This window comes from Oncorhynchus kisutch, linkage group LG29 (genome assembly GCF_002021735.2).
Source record: "Oncorhynchus kisutch isolate 150728-3 linkage group LG29, Okis_V2, whole genome shotgun sequence".
NCBI lineage: Eukaryota > Metazoa > Chordata > Actinopteri > Salmoniformes > Salmonidae > Oncorhynchus > Oncorhynchus kisutch.
Window position 1 is genome coordinate 43,133,634 of NC_034202.2, and position 22,500 is coordinate 43,156,133.

The 22,500-nt window shown below is 44.5% G+C and overlaps 1 protein-coding gene across 1 annotated transcript in view; it reads left to right on the plus strand.

The window, feature by feature from the left end:
• The first annotated feature begins 1,818 nt into the window (after nt 1–1,818).
• The window catches only part of LOC109882377 (solute carrier family 46 member 3), a 32,136-nt gene continuing 11,454 nt past the window's right edge, over nt 1,819–22,500 (plus strand). The window contains exons 1-2 of the mRNA XM_031809096.1: nt 1,819–2,785; nt 14,329–15,205. Of these exons, the coding sequence (XP_031664956.1) occupies nt 2,603–2,785; nt 14,329–15,205 (1,060 nt within the window). The 5' untranslated portion in view covers nt 1,819–2,602. The remainder of the gene's footprint in view (nt 2,786–14,328; nt 15,206–22,500) is intronic.

Sequence of the window (22,500 nt, forward strand, 5' to 3'; positions counted from 1 at the left end):
CCCCCTAACCTCGCCCTACCACCCCTCCCCCCCTTCCCCCTACCCCTCCCCCTCCCCTACCCCTACCCCCTCCCCCTCCACCTCCTCCCCTACCACCCTCCCCCTCCCCTCCCCTACCACCCCCTCCCTCCTCCACCCCTCCCCTCCCACCACCCCCCTCCCCTACCACCCCCTCCCCCTCCCCTCCCCTACCACCCCTCCGCCCTCCCTCCCCTACCACCCCTCCCCCTCCCCTCCCCTACCTCCCCCTCCCCTCCCCTACCACCCCCTCCCCTAACCCTACTGTGCTTTTTCACATAAGTTCTGAACCTTTATACATTTTACAGACACAGTATATTTTACAAGAATTATCTTGTTGTTTTTAATCCCGCCCTTCAGCTCCACCCTCTCATTTATCTCTTAACACCATTTATTTTTTGCAATATATTTTTCAACTGTGCTGTGATGTTTCACGAAAGTTCTACACTTTTCAATTCTCATAGTTTCTACAGATTGTAAATTTAAAAAATATATTTTTTTACTAAAAGTATTAAATTCTATTATCATTCAGCATGTTTTAGTGGGAGGGAGTTTTGGCTTGCTCGATGACATCACCAAGCGGAAAATGAGTTAATAGACCAATAAGAAAGAGTTCCAAACCGCTCTGCCAATAACAGCTAGTTATTCAGTTTTCCCCTCCCCAGTCAGACCACTCTGAAAGACCTAGCAAAAATTCTTGAGAAATTGCTCTTGCAATTAAATTTTTTTTTAAATAAATATATAATAAATAATAAAATAAATTGGGGGGGGGGGGGGTCAATTTGAATTGAAAGGTACTTAATAAGGCAAGTAAGCTACCCAGAAATAATTTGATATTGAGATAACAAACTGACTACACCTTTAAAATAATACTTTTAGGTGCTCTCCTCTGGTCATCCAATGTAGGCCTACATCTTGTTGTATTGCCCAAATAAATAACATAAATTCAATACCTTATTTCCCAGGGATCTGTGTGTCCATTCTCCCCTGAGGAGAGGGAACGTGTTATACCTGGTGGCTTAGAGTGTGTATTTACACTGAGTGCACAAAACATTAAGAACGCCTGCTCTGTCATGACATACACTGGACAAAACATTAAGAATGCCTGCTCTGTCCATGACATAGACTGACCAGGTGAAAGCTAAGACTGACCAGGTGAAAGCTATGATCCCTTATTGATGCCAATTGTTAAATTCACTTCGATCAGTGTAGATGAAGGGGAGGAGACGGGTTAAAGAAGGATTTTTAAGCCTTGAGACAATTGAGACATGGATTGTGTATGTGTGCCATTCTGAGGGTTTATGGGCAAGACAACAGATTTAAGTGCCTTTAAACAGGGTATGTTGGTAGGTGCCAGGCACACCGGTTTGAGTCACGAACTGCAACGCTGCTGGGTTTTTCACGCTTAACAGTTTCCTGCGTGTATCAAGAATGGTCCACCACCCAATGGACATCCAGCCAACTTGACACAACTGTGGGAAGCATTGGAGTCAACATGGGCCAGCATCCCTGTGGGACGCTTTCTGTTTAGAGTCCATGCCCTGATGAATTGAGTCTGTTCTGAAGGCAAAAGTGCAACTCAATATTAGTTAGTATGTCCGTAATGTTTTGTAGACTCAGTGTATGTTGTTGTTTTAAGCAACAATAAGGAAAGCAACAGGATAAATATGTAGGGTAAACGTACCCAGTAACTCCCGAGTGACGCAGCTGTCTAAGGCACTGCATCTCAGTGCAAGAGGCGTCACTGCAGTCCCTGGTTCAAATCCAGGCTGTATCACATCCGGCCGTGATGGGGAGTCCCATAGGGCGGCTTACAATTGGCCCAGCGCTGTCCGGGGTGGGCCGTCATTGTAAATGAGAATTTGTTCTTTTAAATACAAACAATAAATTAATCCTGCCATCTCTTCTTAGTGTCTAGGATCTATTCTGTTGCCAGGTTTGTATTAATCTCCTAACCTTGTCTTCTAGGGGTCGGTCTGTCATTCTGTCTGTATACTGAACTCTCCTAACCTTGTCTTCTAGGGGTCGGTCTGTCATTCTGTCTGTATACTGAACTCTCCTAACCTTGTCTTCTAGGGGTCGGTCTGTCATTCTGTCTGTATACTGAACTCTCCTACCTTGTCTTCCAGGGGTCGGTCTGTCATTCTGTCTGTATACTGAACTATCCTACCTTGTCTTCCAGGGGTCGGTCTGTCATTCTGTCTGTATACTGAACTCTCCTAACCTTGTCTTCTAGGGTTCGCTCTGTCATTCTGTCTGTATACTGAACTCTCCTACCTTGTCTTCCAGGGGTCGGTCTGTCATTCTGTCTGTATACTGAACTCTCCTACCTTGTCTTCTAGGGTTCGCTCTGTCATTCTGTCTGTATACTGAACTCTCCTACCTTGTCTTCCAGGGGTCGGTCTGTCATTCTGTCTGTATACTGAACTCTCCTACCTTGTCTTCCAGGGGTCGGTCTGTCATTCTGTCTGTATACTGAACTCTCCTACCTTGTCTTCCAGGGGTCGGTCTGTCATTCTGTCTGTATACTGAACTCTCCTACCTTGTCTTCCAGGGGTCTGTTTGTCCACTCCCCCTGAGAAGAATGAAGGGGTTATTCCTGGTAGAGCCACTGGTAGCCTTCTATTCCTTTGCCAGTTTCCTGATCTACCCCTTGGTACAACAGTATGTGTACAGGAGACTATGGCAGGAGATGACCAACACAACCTACCCTGTCTCTGACAACACCTCACGCTGTGATCCTTCCAACACCAGCAGCCACCATGAGGTTAGTTACTGTAGAAACCCAAACCAACACAACCTATCCTGTCTCTGACAACACCTCACGCTGCGATCCTTCCAACACCAGCAGCCACCATGAGGTTAGTTACTGTAGAAACCCAAACCAACACAACCTATCCTGTCTCTGACAACACCTCACGCTGCGATCCTTCCAACACCAGCAGCCACCATGAGGTTAGTTACTGTAGAAACCCAAACCAACACAACCTATCCTGTCTCTGACAACAACCAACAGGTTAGTTAGAATGACAGGTTAGTTACTGTAGAAACCCAAACCAACACAACCTACCCTGTCTCTGACAACAACCAACAGGTTAGTTACTGTAGAAACCCAAACCAACACAACCTACCCTGTCTCTGACAACAACCAACAGGTTAGTTACTGTAGAAACCCAAACCAACACAACCTACCCTGTCTCTGACAACAACCAACAGGTTAGTTACTGTAGAAACCCAAACCAACACAACCTACCCTGTATCTGACAACAACCAACAGGTTAGTTACTGTAGAAACCCAAACCAACACAACCTATCCTGTCTCTGACAACAACCAACAGGTTAGTTACTGTAGAAACCCAAACCAACACAACCTACCCTGTCTCTGACAACAACCAACAGGTTAGTTACTGTAGAAACCCAAACCAACACAACCTACCCTGTCTGACAACAACCAACAGGTTAGTTACTGTAGAAACCCAAACCAACACAACCTACCCTGTATCTGACAACAACCAACAGGTTAGTTACTGTAGAAACCCAAACCAACACAACCTACCCTGTCTCTGACAACAACCAACAGGTTAGTTACTGTAGAAACCCAAACCAACACAACCTACCCTGTCTCTGACAACAACCAACAGGTTAGTTACTGTAGAAACCCAAACCAACACAACCTACCCTGTCTCTGACAACAACCAACAGGTTAGTTACTGTAGAAACCCAAACCAACACAACCTACCCTGTCTCTGACAACAACCAACAGGTTAGTTACTGTAGAAACTCAAACCAACACAACCTACCCTGTCTCTGACAACAACCAACAGGTTAGTTACTGTAGAAACTCAAACCAACACAACCTACCCTGTCTCTGACAACAACCAACAGGTTAGTTACTGTAGAAACCCAAACCAACACAACCTACCCTGTCTCTGACAACAACCAACAGGTTAGTTACTGTAGAAACTCAAACCAACACAACCTACCCTGTCTCTGACAACAACCAACAGGTTAGTTACTGTAGAAACCCAAACCAACACAACCTACCCTGTCTCTGACAACAACCAACAGGTTAGTTACTGTAGAAACTCAAACCAACACAACCTACCCTGCCTCTGACAACAACCAACAGGTTAGTTACTGTAGAAACTCAAACCAACACAACCTACCCTGTCTCTGACAACAACCAACAGGTTAGTTACTGTAGAAACTCAAACCAACACAACCTACCCTGTCTCTGACAACAACCAACAGGTTAGTTACTGTAGAAACCCAAACCAACACAACCTACCCTGTCTCTGACAACAACCAACAGGTTAGTTACTGTAGAAACCCAAACCAACACAACCTACCCTGTCTCTGACAACAACCAACAGGTTAGTTACTGTAGAAACCCAAACCAACACAACCTACCCTGTATCTGACAACAACCAACAGGTTAGTTACTGTAGAAACCCAAACCAACACAACCTACCCTGTCTCTGACAACAACCAACAGGTTAGTTACTGTAGAAACCCAAACCAACACAACCTACCCTGTCTCTGACAACAACCAACAGGTTAGTTACTGTAGAAACCCAAACCAACACAACCTACCCTGTCTCTGACAACAACCAACAGGTTAGTTACTGTAGAAACCCAAACCAACACAACCTACCCTGTATCTGACAACAACCAACAGGTTAGTTACTGTAGAAACTCAAACCAACACAACCTACCCTGTCTCTGACAACAACCAACAGGTTAGTTACTGTAGAAACCCAAACCAACACAACCTACCCTGTCTCTGACAACAACCAACAGGTTAGTTACTGTAGAAACCCAAACCAACACAACCTACCCTGTCTCTGACAACAACCAACAGGTTAGTTACTGTAGAAACCCAAACCAACACAACCTACCCTGTCTCTGACAACAACCAACAGGTTAGTTACTGTAGAAACCCAAACCAACACAACCTACCCTGTCTCTGACAACAACCAACAGGTTAGTTACTGTAGAAACCCAAACCAACACAACCTACCCTGTCTCTGACAACAACCAACAGGTTAGTTACTGTAGAAACCCAAACCAACACAACCTACCCTGTATCTGACAACAACCAACAGGTTAGTTACTGTAGAAACCCAAACCAACACAACCTACCCTGCCTCTGACAACAACCAACAGGTTAGTTACTGTAGAAACTCAAACCAACACAACCTACCCTGTCTCTGACAACAACCAACAGGTTAGTTACTGTAGAAACTCAAACCAACACAACCTACCCTGTCTCTGACAACAACCAACAGGTTAGTTACTGTAGAAACTCAAACCAACACAACCTACCCTGTCTCTGACAACAACCAACAGGTTAGTTACTGTAGAAACCCAAACCAACACAACCTACCCTGTCTCTGACAACAACCAACAGGTTAGTTACTGTAGAAACCCAAACCAACACAACCTACCCTGTCTCTGACAACAACCAACAGGTTAGTTACTGTAGAAACCCAAACCAACACAACCTACCCTGTATCTGACAACAACCAACAGGTTAGTTACTGTAGAAACTCAAACCAACACAACCTACCCTGTCTCTGACAACAACCAACAGGTTAGTTACTGTAGAAACCCAAACCAACACAACCTACCCTGTCTCTGACAACAACCAACAGGTTAGTTACTGTAGAAACCCAAACCAACACAACCTACCCTGTCTGACAACAACCAACAGGTTAGTTACTGTAGAAACCCAAACCAACACAACCTACCCTGTCTCTGACAACAACCAACAGGTTAGTTACTGTAGAAACCCAAACCAACACAACCTACCCTGTCTCTGACAACAACCAACAGGTTAGTTACTGTAGAAACCCAAACCAACACAACCTACCCTGTCTCTGACAACAACCAACAGGTTAGTTACTGTAGAAACCCAAACCAACACAACCTACCCTGTATCTGACAACAACCAACAGGTTAGTTACTGTAGAAACCCAAACCAACACAACCTACCCTGTCTCTGACAACAACCAACAGGTTAGTTACTGTAGAAACTCAAACCAACACAACCTACCCTGTCTCTGACAACAACCAACAGGTTAGTTACTGTAGAAACCCAAACCAACACAACCTACCCTGTCTCTGACAACAACCAACAGGTTAGTTACTGTAGAAACCCAAACCAACACAACCTACCCTGTCTCTGACAACAACCAACAGGTTAGTTACTGTAGAAACCCAAACCAACACAACCTACCCTGTCTCTGACAACAACCAACAGGTTAGTTACTGTAGAAACCCAAACCAACACAACCTACCCTGTATCTGACAACAACCAACAGGTTAGTTACTGTAGAAACCCAAACCAACACAACCTACCCTGTCTCTGACAACAACCAACAGGTTAGTTACTGTAGAAACCCAAACCAACACAACCTACCCTGTCTCTGACAACAACCAACAGGTTAGTTACTGTAGAAACCCAAACCAACACAACCTACCCTGTCTCTGACAACAACCAACAGGTTAGTTACTGTAGAAACCCAAACCAACACAACCTACCCTGTCTCTGACAACAACCAACAGGTTAGTTACTGTAGAAACCCAAACCAACACAACCTACCCTGTATCTGACAACAACCAACAGGTTAGTTACTGTAGAAACTCAAACCAACACAACCTACCCTGTCTCTGACAACAACCAACAGGTTAGTTACTGTAGAAACCCAAACCAACACAACCTACCCTGTCTCTGACAACAACCAACAGGTTAGTTACTGTAGAAACCCAAACCAACACAACCTACCCTGTCTCTGACAACAACCAACAGGTTAGTTACTGTAGAAACCCACACCAACACAACCTACCCTGTATCTGACAACAACCAACAGGTTAGTTACTGTAGAAACTCAAACCAACACAACCTACCCTGTCTCTGACAACAACCAACAGGTTAGTTACTGTAGAAACTCAAACCAACACAACCTACCCTGTCTCTGACAACAACCAACAGGTTAGTTACTGTAGAAACTCAAACCAACACAACCTACCCTGTCTCTGACAACAACCAACAGGTTAGTTACTGTAGAAACTCAAACCAACACAACCTACCCTGTATCTGACAACAACCAACAGGTTAGTTACTGTAGAAACCCAAACCAACACAACCTACCCTGTATCTGACAACAACCAACAGGTTAGTTACTGTAGAAACTCAAACCAACACAACCTACCCTGTCTCTGACAACAACCAACAGGTTAGTTACTGTAGAAACTCAAACCAACACAACCTACCCTGTCTCTGACAACAACCAACAGGTTAGTTACTGTAGAAACCCAAACCAACACAACCTACCCTGTCTCTGACAACAACCAACAGGTTAGTTACTGTAGAAACCCAAACCAACACAACCTACCCTGTCTCTGACAACAACCAACAGGTTAGTTACTGTAGAAACCCAAACCAACACAACCTACCCTGTCTCTGACAACAACCAACAGGTTAGTTACTGTAGAAACCCAAACCAACACAACCTACCCTGTCTCTGACAACAACCAACAGGTTAGTTACTGTAGAAACCCAAACCAACACAACCTACCCTGTCTCTGACAACAACCAACAGGTTAGTTACTGTAGAAACCCAAACCAACACAACCTACCCTGTCTCTGACAACAACCAACAGGTTAGTTACTGTAGAAACCCAAACCAACACAACCTACCCTGTCTCTGACAACAACCAACAGGTTAGTTACTGTAGAAACCCACACCAACACAACCTACCCTGTCTCTGACAACAACCAACAGGTTAGTTACTGTAGAAATATGTATTTATTTATTATTATAATTATTATATAATAAATATTATTATAATTATTATTATAATGCTCACATGAATGTCATGCATAATATATGTTCATGTCATTGCAGTGCAAATGTCATGTAAAATAGTACCTTTTTTTTAAATGTCATTTTTGGAAGTAAACCTCCCTCCCTGCACTGCTTTGTAAAACCTTTGGCTTAGTTGTTCCTGTGGGCTGGCCCTCATCTGCTTTGTAATCCAAGTATTCCCATAGTTTGCTTCTGTTCGGTCAACAAGCTGGGAGCGTGGAGGCACGATGTCAGCGTTTCTGCTCTTATCTTCTGATCCTCTAAATCATTTATGTAGATAGAGCCGCACAGCGGAGGTGTCATAATACCCATAAAACCTTTCATTTTAATTTAATTTTTACCTTTATTTAACTAGGCAAGTCAGTTAAGAACAAATTCTTATTTTCAATGACGGCCTAGGAACAGTGGGTTAACTGCCTGTTCATGGGCAGAACGACAGATTTGTACCTTGTCAGCTCGGGGATTCGAACTTGCAACCTTTCGGTTACTAGTCCAACGCTCTAACCACTAGGCTACCCTGCCGCCCAAGCGGTCAACCAGAGAAATGGTTCCAATAGTTTTTCCACCATTCGTTTTTCCCTTAGGGGATTTTTAGAAACATAAGTATGTGGACACTTACTCGTCAAACATCTCCAAAATCATGGCCATTAGTATGGAGTTGGTCCCTCCGTTGCTGCTATAATAGCTTCCACTCTTCTGGGAAGGCTTTCCACTAGATGTTGGAACATTGCTGCTATAACAGCCTCCACTCTTCTGGGAAGGCTTTGCACTAGATGTTGGAACATTGCTGCTACAACAGCCTCCACTCTTCTGGGAAGGCTTTCCATTAGATGTTGGAACATTGCTGCTATAACAGCCTCCACTATTCTGGGAAGGCTTTCCACTAGATGTTGGAACATTGCTGCTATAACAGCCTCCACTCTTCTGGGAAGGCTTTCCATTAGATGTTGGAACATTGCTGCTATAACAGCCTCCACTCTTCTGGGAAGACTTTCCACTAGATGTTGGAACATTGCTGCTATAACAGCCTCCACTCTTCTAGGAAGGCTTTCCATTAGATGTTGGAACATTGCTGCTATAACAGCCTCCACTCTTCTGGGAAGGCTTTCCACTAGATGTTGAAACATTGCTGTTGGGACTTGCTTCCATTCAGCCACAAGAGCATTACTGAAGTCAGGCGATTAGGCCTGGCACGTAGCCGGTGTTCCAATTCATCCCAGAGGTGTTCGGTGGGGTTGAGGTCAGGGCTCTGTGCAGGCCTGTGAAGTTCTTCCACATCGATCTCGACAAACCATTTCTGTATAGACCTCGATTTGTGTACGGGGGCATTGAAACAGGAAAGGGCCTTCCGCAAACTGTTGCCACAAAGTTGGAAGCACAGAATCGTCTAGAATGTCATTGTATGCTGTAGTGTTAAGATTTCCCTTCACTGGCTCTAACGGGGCCGAACCATGAAAAACAGCCCCAGACCATTATTCCTCCTCCACCAAACTTTACAGTTGGCACTATGCATAGGGGCAGGTAGCATTCTCCTGGCATCCGCCAAACCCAGATTAGTCCGTCGGACTGCCAGATGGTGAAGCGTGATTCATCACTCCAGAGAACGTGTTTCCACTGCTCCAGAGTCCAATGGCAGCGAGCTTTACACCACTCCAGCCGACGCTTGGCATTGAGAATGGTGATCTTAGGCTTGTGTGCAGCTGCTCGGCCATGGAAACCCATTTCACGAAGCTCCCGACGAACCCGTATTTTACTGACGTTGCTTCCAGAGGCAGTTCAGAACTCGCTAGTGAGTGTTGCAACCTAGAACAGACGATTCTTACGCGCTACAGCACTCGGTGGTCCCGTTCTGTGAGTTTGTTTGGCCAATCACTTCGCCTTTGTTGCTCCTAGACGTTTCCACTTCACAATAACATTATTTACAGATGACCGGGGGGGGCTTGGGGGCAGCTCTAGAAGAGCAGAAACGGACTTGTTGGAAAGGTGGCATCCTATGACGGTGCCATGTTGAAAGTCACTGAGATCTTCTACTGCCAATGTTTTGTCTATGGAGATTACATGGCTGTTTGCTCTATTTTATACACCTGTCAGCAACGGGTGTAGCTGAAATAGCCCGAATCCATTCATTTGAAGGGGTGTCCACGTACTTTTGTCCACGTAGTGTTTATGGTGGTGAAATTTCCCTTATGTTATAAAAATCTTTTTTTTTTTTTACCAAGACAAATATGGTTCTTCAAGTTCTGGTATTGATACTCCATATATACATATATATATATATATATATATACATGTATATATATGTGTATATATGTGTATATATATATATATGTATATGTATGTATGTATGTATGTATATATGGAGTATCAATACCAGAACTTGAAGAACCATATGTATATATATATGTGTATGTATATATGGAGTATCAATACCATTGTCGATGTGCAGGGGTACGAGGTAGTTGAGGTAGATATGTACATACATACAGTATAGGTAGGGATAAAGTGACCAGGCAACAAAAAGGGTCAATGCAGACAGTCCGGGTAGTTATTTGGTTAACTATTTGTCAGTCTTATGGCTTGGGGGGTAGAAGCTGTTCAGGGTCTTGATAGTTCCAGACTTTGTGCGTTGGTACCGCTTGCCGTGCCGTAGCAGAGAGAACAGGCTATGACTTGGGTGGCTGAAGTGTTTGACCATTTTTAGGGCCTTCCTCTGACACCTCCTGGTGTAGAGGTCCTGGATGGCAGCGAGCTTGGCCCCAGTGATGTACTGGGCCGTACCCACTACCCTCTGTAGCGCCTTCCTCTGACACCGCCTGGTGTAGAGGTCCTGGATGGCAGGGAGCTTGGCCCCGGTGATGTACTGGGCCGTACCCACTACCCTCTGTAGTGCCTTCCTCTGACACCACCTGGTATAGAGGTCCTGGATGGCAGGGAGCTTGGCCCCAGTGATGTACTGGGCCGTACCCACTACCCTCTGTAGTGCCTTCCTCTGACACCACCTGGTATAGAGGTCCTGGATGGCAGGGAGCTTGGCCCCAGTGATGTACTGGGCCGTACCCACTACCCTCTGTAGAGCCTTCCTCTGACACCGCCTGGTATAGAGGTCTGGGCCGTACCACTACCCTCTGTAGGGCCTTCCTCTGACACCGCCTAGTATAGAGGTCGGGTCGTACCCACTACCCTCTGTAGGGCCTTCCTCTGACACCGCCTGGTATAGAGGTCTGGGCTGTACCCACTACCCTCTGTAGGGCCTTCCTCTGACACCGCCTGGTATAGAGGTCTGGGCCGTACCCACTACCCTCTGTAGGGCCTTCCTCTGACACCGCCTGGTATAGAGGTCTGGGCTGTACCCACTTCCCTCTGTAGCGTCTGCTGTTTGATGCCAATCAGTGTCCATACCAGGCGGTGATGCAGCTCGTCAAAATGCTCTCAATGGTGCAGCTGTAGACCTTTTTTGAGGATCTGCAAGCCCATGACAAATCTTTTCAGCCTCTTGAGGGGGAAAGAGACATTGTCGTGCCCTCTTCACGACTGTGTTGGTGATCTGGGATGATGTCTGGGATGATGTTGTTGATCTGAGCCTTGACCAGCCTTTCAAAGCATTTCATGGCTACAGATGTGAGTGCTACAGTGTGATAGTCATTTAGACAGGTTACCTTGGCGTTCTTGGGTACAGGGACTTGTGTTGGTCTGATTTAAACATGTTGTTATTACAGACCGGGTCAAGTAGAGGTCAGAGCATTACACTTCCTGGTAATCCGTCTGGCTTGTTAACGTTAACCTGTTTAAAGTTCTTACTCACATCGGCTACTTATAGCGTGATCACACAGTCGTCCGGACTAGCTGGTGCTCTCATGCATGGTTCAGTGTTGCTTGCCTCGTAGCAAGCATAGAAGGCATTTAGCTCATCTCATAGGCTCGCGTCACTGGGGCAGCTCACGTCTGGGCTTCCCTTTGTAATCGGTGATAGTTTGCAAGCCGTGCCTCATCCGATAAGTGTCAGAGCCAGCTAGCAGGCTACTGTAATTATTAACATGGTTAGACTGTAACCAACTAGGAAAGGTCACGTCTCATTAGACTGGTTTCAACTGGTTTCTCCAGTTGATTTGGTTGATTGGCTAAGCAGAGCCTTAATGCTTTTCTGTTATAGCCTAGTCTGAAAAGACGGCGTAGTCAGTGGCCATTGAAAGACACAGAGAAAAGATGTCTGAATGACTTGTTGATCAGGGGGAAAAAAGCCTTCTTGTTTTGGGTTTGAAAAGTCAAGAACCACATCTACACCTGTTGTGGTTGAGACGAGAGTTAAGTTTCTTTCTGATTGACATAAATAACATTATATTTCCCCGTAGAGCTGTCTACTGGCCTATAACAGAGCAGAGAATTGTCACATTTCTCCTTTTTTCTGTTGTATACTTCCTCTCTTTTTTTATTTTTATGATTGCGTCAAATCAGAAGTGAATCACTGTGGATAAAGAGAGTCTGGTGTTCTGTGGAATGTAGTCCGTAATTTGTCATGGTTATCTCCTGGTCCGACTGTGTCTGTAATTTGTCATGGTTATCTCCTGGTCCGACTGTGTCTGTAATTTGTCATGGTTATCTCCTGGTCCGACTGTGTCTGTAATTTGTCATGGTTATCTCCCGGTCCGACCGTGTCTGTAATTTGTCATGGTTATCTCCTGGCCCGACCGTGTCCGTAATTTGTCATGGTTATCTCCCGGTCCGACTGTGTCTGTAATTTGTCATGGTTATCTCCCGGTCCGACTGTGTCTGTAATTTGTCATGGTTATCTCCTGGTCCGACTGTGTCTGTAATTTGTCATGGTTATCTCCTGGCCCGACCGTGTCCGTAATTTGTCATGGTTATCTCCCGGTCCGACTGTGTCTGTAATTTGTCATGGTTATCTCCCGGTCCGACTGTGTCTGTAATTTGTCATGGTTATCTCCTGGTCCGACTGTGTCTGTAATTTGTCATGGTTATCTCCTGGTCTGACTGTGTCTGTAATTTGTCATGGTTATCTCCCGGTCCGACTGTGTCTGTAATTTGTCATGGTTATCTCCTGGCCCGACCGTGTCCGTAATTTGTCATGGTTATCTCCCGGTCCGACTGTGTCTGTAATTTGTCATGGTTATCTCCTGGCCCGACTGTGTCTGTAATTTGTCATGGTTATCTCCTGGTCCGACTGTGTCTGTAATTTGTCATGGTTATCTCCTGGTCCGACTGTGTCTGTAATTTGTCATGGTTATCTCCCGGTCCGACCGTGTCTGTAATTTGTCATGGTTATCTCCTGGCCCGACCGTGTCCGTAATTTGTCATGGTTATCTCCCGGTCCGACTGTGTCTGTAATTTGTCATGGTTATCTCCTGGTCCGACTGTGTCTGTAATTTGTCATGGTTATCTCCTGGCCCGACCGTGTCCGTAATTTGTCATGGTTATCTCCCGGTCCGACTGTGTCTGTAATTTGTCATGGTTATCTCCTGGTCTGACTGTGTGTTGTTTTCCCCCCGTGGCTATTATCCATTACCTTGTGTGTTTTAACTGATTGTGTTTTTATTATCTGGGGTAAACACACACGGCACTCCAGCTAAAAACAACGATTTTGCTTCAGTCACAAAATCTCTGCTCCATGATCCCCCTCCCTCACCTTCATGTTGTTGTTTATTTGTTTGTCTCTTCTCCCTCTATACTGAGCTCTTCTCCATGATGATGTTAATATAGTTTGTCTCTTCTCCCTCTATACTGAGCTCTTCTCCATGATGATGTTAATATAGTTTGTCTCTTCTCCCTCTATACTGAGCTCTTCTCCATGATGATGTTAATATAGTTTGTCTCTTCTCCCTCTATACTGAGCTCTTCTCCATGATGATGTTAATATAGTTTGTCTCTTCTCCCTCTATACTGAGCTCTTCTCCATGATGATGTTAATATAGTTTGTCTCTTCTCCCTCTATACTGAGCTCTTCTCCATGTTGATGTTAATATAGTTTTTCTCTTCTCCCTCTATACTGAGCTCTTCTCCATGTTGATGTTAATATAGTTTGTCTCTTCTCCCTCTATACTGAGCTCTTCTCCATGTTGATGTTAATATAGTTTGTCTCTTCTCTTCTCTGTCTCTCTCTCTCTCTGTCTCTCTCTCTCTCTCTGTCTCTCTCTCTCTATCTCTCTCTCTCTCTGTCTCTCCCTCTGTCTCTGTCTCTCTCTCTCTCTGTCTCTCTCTCTGTCTCTGTCTCTCTCTCTCTCTGTCTCTCTCTCTCTCTGTCTCTCTCTCTCTCTGTCTCTCTCTCTCTCTCTGTCTCTCTCTCTGTCTTTCTCTCTGTCTCTCTCTCTCTCTGTCTCTCTCTGTGTCTCTCTCTCTGTCTCTCTCTGTGTCTCTCTCTGTGTCTCTCTCTCTGTCTCTCTCTCTATCTCTCTCTTTACCTTGTTCTTTTTCATGTTTATTATAGGAGGTGCAGAAGGCGGCGTCTCTCTTCTCCCTCTACACTGAGCTCTTCTCCATGATCCCCTCTCTGGCCGTCACCCTCATCCTCGTCGCCTATAGCGACCAGCGCGGACGCAAGATCACCATCATCCTGCCTCTGATTGGCTCTCTGTTCTACGCCCTGTCTTTCCTGGCCGTCTCCTTCTTCGAGCTCGACCTCTACCTCCTCATCGTCTCGTCGTTCGTCAGCGCCCTGTTCGGGGGCTCGGGGACGTTACTGGGTGGCTGTTTCTCCTACATCGCTGACCTGTGTGAGGACGGACAGCAGAAGACCCTGCGTATGGCCGGGATAGACATGGTGATCGGCCTGCTGTCTGGAGTGGCCTCTCTCTCTACGGGATACTTCCTCCAAGCAGCAGGCTTCAACTGGCCCTTCTTCACCTCTGCTCTGTTCCAGTGTTTCAACCTGCTCTACGCCGTCTTCATCCTGGAGGAGACGCTCCAACGACCTCCAGATGACCCCCTGGACGGATCTCCGCGCCGCACCGCCATGCATCAGCTGGCCTGCGGGGTCTACCAGCTGTTTGCAGGGGCCAGCAGGAGGCGTAACGTCCTCCTGGTGCTCCTCCTTCTCCTCTTCTCCTCCTTCTCCTTCACCAACATGGGCGGGCTCTCCATGATCACGCTGTACGAGCTCAACCAGCCGCTGTGCTGGACCGAGATCCTGATTGGCTACGGCTCGGCGCTGTCCACCACGGTGTTCCTGACCAGCTTCGTGGGCGTGACGGTGTTCTCTCGCTGCGGCGTGCCCAACCTCGTCATCATTCTCATAGGGATACTGAGTGTCATGGCGGGTATGACCCTGGTGGCCTTCGCCAAGACCACGCTCATGATGTTCCTGGGTAAGGAATAAGGATGATTTTCAATGGTAACATGGTCCTGTGAAAAGAGAACTCTACACTATGTGAGCCAGGGTTGGGGTCAATTCCATTTAAATTCAGTTAATTCAGGAAGTAAACTGAAATTCCTATTCTGAGTTTTTGTCAATATAATTCAATGGAAATATGAAATTGAAATGGAATTGACCCCAACCCTGATGTGAGCCAAGTGTTGGTTAACTTATGCCTTGGGCCTGGAGTTATTCCTGAGCTGGAACACCTCTGGTCTGTTAGTCTGGTCTGGTGTTTAGGAACACCTCTGGGTCCCAGTTAGTCTGGTCTGGTGTTTAGGAACAACATTTAGTCTGATCTGGTGTTTAGGAACACCTCTGGGTCCCAGTTAGTCTAGTCTGGTGTTTAGGAACAACTTTGGGTCCCAGTTAGTCTGATCTGGTGTTTAAGAAAACCTCTGGGCCCCAGTTAGTCTGATCTGGTGTTTAGGAACACCTCTGGGCCCCAGTTAGTCTGATCTGGTGTTTAGGAAAACCTCTGGGCCCCAGTTAGTCTGATCTGGTGTTTAGGAACACCTCTGGGCCCCAGTTAGTCTGGTCTGGTGGTCAGGTACACCTCTGGGCCCCAGTTAGTCTGGTCTGGTGTTTAGGAACACCTCTGGGCCCCAGTTAGTCTGATCTGGTGTTTAGGAAAACCTCTGGGCCCCAGTTAGTCTGATCTGGTGTTTAGGAACACCTCTGGGCCCCAGTTAGTCTGGTCTGGTGGTCAGGTACACCTCTGGGCCCCAGTTAGTCTGGTCTGGTGTTTAGGAACACCTCTGGGCCCCAGTTAGTCTGATCTGGTGTTTAGGAACAACTCTGGGCCCCAGTTAGTCTGGTCTGGTGTTTAGGAACACCTCTGGGCCCCAGTTAGTCTGATCTGGTGTTTAGGAACACCTCTGGGTCCCAGTTAGTCTGATCTGGTGTTTAGGAACACCTCTGGACCCCAGTTAGTCTGATCTGGTGTTTAGGAACACCTCTGGGCCCCAGTTAGTCTGATCTGGTGTTTAGGAACACCTCTGGGCCCCAGTTAGTCTGATCTGGTGTTTAGGAACACCTCTGGGCCCCAGTTAGTCTGATCTGGTGTTTAGGAACACCTCTGGGCCCCAGTTAGTCTGATCTGGTGTTTAGGAACACCTCTGGGTCCCAGTTAGTCTGGTCTGGTGGTCAGGAACACCTCTGGGTCCCAGTTAGTCTGGTCTGGTGGTCAGAAACACCTCGGAGCCTACCTCTAGCTACCTCGTGTCGATCTGAAAGGATAAGTGTAAGCAGAAAGGGCAAATTGAAGACCATAAACATCACCTGTAAAGGTTTATATGGTAGTATAAATGGAACAATATAGTTTTACTGTGACATGACTGACAGGTCGTTTCATGTCACTACGCCCACCATCTCAGATTGTTCTGAAATGGTTTCTGTACTTAGAAATAGATAAGATTAGCATTCATACCACATTATTTTCTTGAAATATAATTTGAAGCTAGTTCATTACACCCAAATTGGCCTATTTTTCATTTTATAGGATTCATCTAATATTCAATAAATATAGTAAATATAATATTCAATAAATATAGTACCCAACATCCCATTTGGGCCCACTTTTCTTTCTAATAATAGGTTTGACATGAGGAATAAAAATGAAGTGGTCACCCAGCCACCCACTGACTGAGTGTACAGTATCAGTTCTCTGTTTCTGACTGGTAGTATGGTGCTGCGGTTCGGGGCTTTTAGATTATTCTTTTTTCCCCCTGTTCAGAGAAATTAGTCATTACATTTGTTAGATTTGTGTCTGACATCCTGATATTACCAGATTCTGACCACTAGATGGTGCAGTTCCTGCTATTCGGTGATTAAGAGAATCACCCCCACCCCACCTCAATGTTAAAGGGATAGTTCACCTAAATCACATTTACACAAAATTAACCTAATTTAGATTTGATCATGAAGTGTGAAAATGCTAATATCGGTACCATTGACTTGCATTGGATTTTTTCCCACAGTTGCTAAAAAAGTTAGCATTTGAAACAGTGGCCAACAAAACCAAAGGATGGGTTGCTGACATACCTTGTCGATAGACTTCTTGCAGGGTAAGGAAACCAATGTAATTTTCTAATTTGGGTTTTCTATATCTTCAAACTTCTTTCACCTAATGGCAGGAGCAGCACCATCTAGTGGTCAGAATCTGGTAATATCAGGATGTAGGATGGGACAACCTGGACTCAAGGGTAGACGTCACATAGTAAACGTAAATCCGGGACACTCCAATTAGTATGATATGTAATATTTTGTACGGTATGTATTAATTTGTGGATGTCCATCATCCATTTTGTTAGCTAGGTGGTTAATGTTTAGCTAGGTGGTTAATGCTAGCCAGGTGGTTAATGTTTAGCTAGAAGGTTAATGTTAGCTAGGTGGCTAACATTAGGGTTAGGGATTAAAGTTAGGGTTAGGAGTTAGGTTATAGGGTAAGGGTTAGCTAACATGCTAAGAAGTTGCAAAGTAGCTACAAAGTAGTAAGTAGTTGCAAGGTTGCTAATTAGGTAAAATGCTAAAGTTGTCCGTGATTCGATTCGAACCCACAACCTTTGGGTTGCTAGACGTTCACGTTACACGATCACCCATCCACCCCGACCAACCACCTTACGTTTTTTTTTCGCCTTAAGTAACTTCCTGTCTTATGTAACCATACCAAACGTAACATATCATACTAGTTTGAGTGTCCAGGATTTACTTTTACTATGTTACGTCTAGTCTATGAGACTAGTCTATCAGGCTGGGTGGGACATCATACCCTGATGAAAACAGCTTGTATGTCTAAACGTTGTTTATTAGGTTATTCAATTAGTGCATCTGAGCTCCGAGAGCGTGCGGCTAACCTATTAATTAAAGTGTTCTACTCCGCTAACCAGCACCCCGGCCTAAATAGTTGTGTGTTTCTTTCGCCTCTGGATGGGACATAAAACCTAGCAACTTCAATGACTAATTGTCTCTGAACAGGGGGGAAAAAAACCTTCACTGAAAATTCACTGAGATGTAGTATAAAGAAACAGTACTCTAAGCAGCAGCTCCATATTAATGGTCAGACAGAGAGAACTGATACTGTATAGTCGTTGTTGGCGTAGGGTGTAGGGGTTCTGTAGGTTATGGGGGCGGGGGAGGTCTGTAGGGTGTGGGGGGGTCCGTGGGTATGGGGGGGGGGGGGGTCTGTAGGGTGTGGGGGGGTCTGTGGGGTATGGGGGGGGGGGGGGGTCCATGGGTGTTTTTAACCATTCCTTTTCTAAGTCCTTATTAGAAGAAAGTCCTAATCACAAGTTAGGTACTATATTTATTTAACATTATCTGAATCCCCTAAATTAAAATGGTTAATTTCGATGCAATCAAATTAGCTTAGAGAGCAAATAATATTCCTAGAAAATAATGTTGCAGGAATGTTAATATTATCTGTCTCTAACAACAGATATGATTTCAGAACAATCTGACGTAATGGGGTGTTGAAATCCACTTTATGGGGCTTTTTGAGTTGGAATGACCCTGACTGCGTTTCTTTATCATTGTGAAACCAGATAGAAAGACAACAAACCATAATATTCAGGTCTTTATCTTGGCTCTTTTCCAAAAAGGGAGAAACTAAAAAAGACAAACTTACATAACCTCTGTTCAGTCGATTGCGAACCCAGCGAGTCAATCATGTGATGTTAATCCTCTCTCAGTTGAATTTCAATTGAATGGGCTTTATTGGTATGGGAAACATATGTTTACATTGCCAAAGCAATATAAAAAGTGAAATCAACAATAAAAATGAACAGTAAACATTACACTCACAAAGGTTCCAAAATAATAAAATGGCATATTATGTGCAAATAGTTAAAGTACAAAAGGGAAAATAAATAAACATAAATATGGGTTGTATTTACAATGGTGTTTGTTCTTCACTGGTTGCTCTTTCTTGTGGCAACAGGTCACAAATCTTGCTGCTGTGATGGCACACTGTGGTATTTCACCCAGTAGATCTGAGAGTTGATCAAATTTGGATTTGTTTTAAAATTCTTTGTGGGTCTGTGTAATCTGAGGGAAATATGTGTCTCTAATATGGTCATACATTTGTCAGGTTAGGAAGTGCAGTTCAGTTTCCACATAATTTTGTGGGCAGTGTGCACATAGCCTGTCTTCTCTTGAGAGCCATGTCTGCCTACGGCGGCCTTTCTCAATAGCAATGCTCACTGAGTATGTACATAGTCAAAGATTTCCTTACTTTTGGGTCAGTCACAGTGGTCAGGTATTCTGTCGCTGTGTACTCTCTGTGTAGGGTCAGTCACAGTGGTCAGGTATTCTGTCGCTGTGTACTCTCTGTGTAGGGTCAGTCACAGTGGTCAGGTATTCTGTCGCTGTGTACTCTCTGTTTAGGGCCAAATAGAATCTTAGTTTGCTCTGTTTTTTGTTAAATTCTTTCCAATGTCTCAAGTAGTTCTCTTTTTGTTTTCTCATGATCTGGTTGGGTCTAATTGTGTTGCTGTCCTGGGGCTCAATGGGGTCTGTTTTTGTTTGTGGGCTCTCTCTCTCTCTCTCTCTCTCTCTCTCTGTCTCTCTCTCTGTCTCTCTCTCTCTCTCTCTCTCTCTCTCTCTCTCTCTCTCTCTCTCTGTCTCTCTGTCTCTCTCTCTCTCTGTCTCTCTCTGTCTCTCTCTGTCTCTCTGTCTCTCTCTGTCTCTCTGTCTCGCTCTCTGTCTCTCTCTCTCTCTCTCTCTGTCTCTCTCTCTCTCTCTCTCTCTCTCTCTCTCTCTCTCTCTCTCTGTCTCACTCTCTGTCTCACTCTCTGTCTCTCTCTCTCTCTCAATTCAATTCAATTCAATTCAATTCAAGGGCTTTATTGGCATGGGAAACATGTTTTAACATTGCCAAAGCAAGTGAGGTAGACAACATACAAAGTGAATATATAAAGTGAAAAACAACAAAAATTAACAGTAAACATTACACATACAGAAGTTTCAAAACAGTAAAGACATTACAAATGTCATATTATATATATATACAGTGTTCTAACAATGTACAAATGGCTAAAGGACACAAGATAAAATAAATAAGCATAAATATGGGTTGTATTTACAATAGTGTTTGTTCTTCACTGGTTGCCCTTTTCTCGTGGCAACAGGTCACAAATCTTGCTGCTGTGATGGCACACTGTGGAATTTCACCCAGTAGATATTGGAGTTTTTCGAAATTGGATTTGTTTTCGAATTCTTTGTGGATCTGTGTAATCTGAGGGAAATATGTCTCTCTAATATGGTCATACATTGGGCAGGAGGTTAGGAAGTGCAGCTCAGTTTCCACCTCATTTTGTGGGCAGTGAGCACATAGCCTGTCTTCTCTTGAGAGCCATGTCTGCCTACGGCGGCCTTTCTCAATAGCAAGGCTATGCTCACTGAGTCTGTACATAGTCAAGGCTTTCCTTAATTTTGGGTCAGTCACAGTGGTCAGGTATTCTGCCGCTGTGTACTCTCTGTGTAGGGCCAAATAGCATTCTAGTTTGCTCTGTTTTTTTGTTAATTCTTTCCAATGTGTTAAGTAGTTATCTTTTTGTTTTCTCATGATTTGGTTGGGTCTAATTGTGCTGCTGTCCTGGGGCTCTGTAGTGTGTGTTTGTGTTTGTGAACAGAGCCCCAGGACCAGCTTGCTTAGGGGACTCTTCTCCAGGTTCATCTCTCTGTAGGTGATGGCTTTGTTATGGAAGGTTTGTGAATCGCTTCCTTTTAGGTGGTTGTAGAATTTAACAGCTCTTTTCTGGATTTTGATAATTAGTGGGTATCGGCCTAATTCTGCTCTGCATGCATTATTTGGTGTTCTACGTTGTACACGGAGGATATTTTTGCAGAATTCTGCGTGCAGAGTCTCAATTTGGTGTTTGTCCCATTTTGTGAAGTCTTGGTTGGTGAGCGGACCCCAGACCTCACAACCATAAAGGGCAATGGGCTCTATGACTGATTCAAGTATTTTTAGCCAAATCCTAATTGGTATGTTGAAATTTATGTTTCTTTTGATGGCATAGAATGCCCTTCTTGCCTTGTCTCTCAGATCGTTCACAGCTTTGTGGAAGTTACCTGTGGTGCTGATGTTTAGGCCAAGGTATGTATAGTTTTTTGTGTGCTCTAGGGCAACAGTGTCTAGATGGAATTTGTATTTGTGGTCCTGGTGACTGGACCTTTTTTGGAACACCATTATTTTGGTCTTACTGAGATTTACTGTCAGGGCCCAGGTCTGACAGAATCTGTGCATAAGATCTAGGTGCTGCTGTAGGCCCTCCTTGGTTGGTGACAGAAGCACCAGATCATCAGCAAACAGCAGACATTTGACTTCGGATTCTAGCAGGGGGAGGCCGGGTGCTGCAGACTTTTCTAGTGCCCGCGCCAATTTGTTGATATATATGTTGAAGAGGGTGGGGGCTTAAGCTGCATCCCTGTCTAACCCCACGACCCTGTGTGAAGAAATGTGTGTGTTTTTTGCCAATTTTAACCGCACACTTGTTGTTTGTGTACATGGATTTTATAATGTCGTATGTTTTACCCCCAACACCACTTTCCATCAGTTTGTATAGCAGACCCTCATGCCAGATTGAGTCGAAGGCTTTTTTGAAATCAACAAAGCATGAGAAGACTTTGCCTTTGTTTTGGTTTGTTTGGTTGTCAATTAGGGTGTGCAGGGTGAATACATGGTCTGTTGTACTGTAATTTGGTAAAAAGCCAATTTGACATTTGCTCAGTACATTGTTTTCATTGAGGAAATGTACGAGTCTGCTGTTAATAATAATGCAGAGGATTTTTCCAAGGTTACTGTTGACACATATTCCACGGTAGTTATTGGGGTCAAATTTGTCTCCACTTTTGTGGATTGGGGTGATCAGTCCTTGGTTCCAAATATTGGGGAATATGCCAGAGCTAAGTATGATGTTAAAGAGTTTTAGTATAGCCAATTGGAATTTGTTGTCTGTATATTTGATCATTTCATTGAGGATACCATCAACACCACAGGCCTTTTTGGATTGGAGGGTTTTTATTTTGTCCTGTAACTCTTTCAATGTAATTGGAGAATCCAGTGGGTTCTGGTAGTCTTTAATAGTTGATTCTAAAATCTGTGTTTGATCATGTATATGTTTTTGCTCTTTATTCTTTGTTATAGAGCCAAAAAGATTGGAGAAGTGGTTTACCCATACATCTCCATTTTGGATAGATAATTCTTCGTGTTGTTGTTTGTTTAGTGTTTTCCAATTTTCCCAGAAG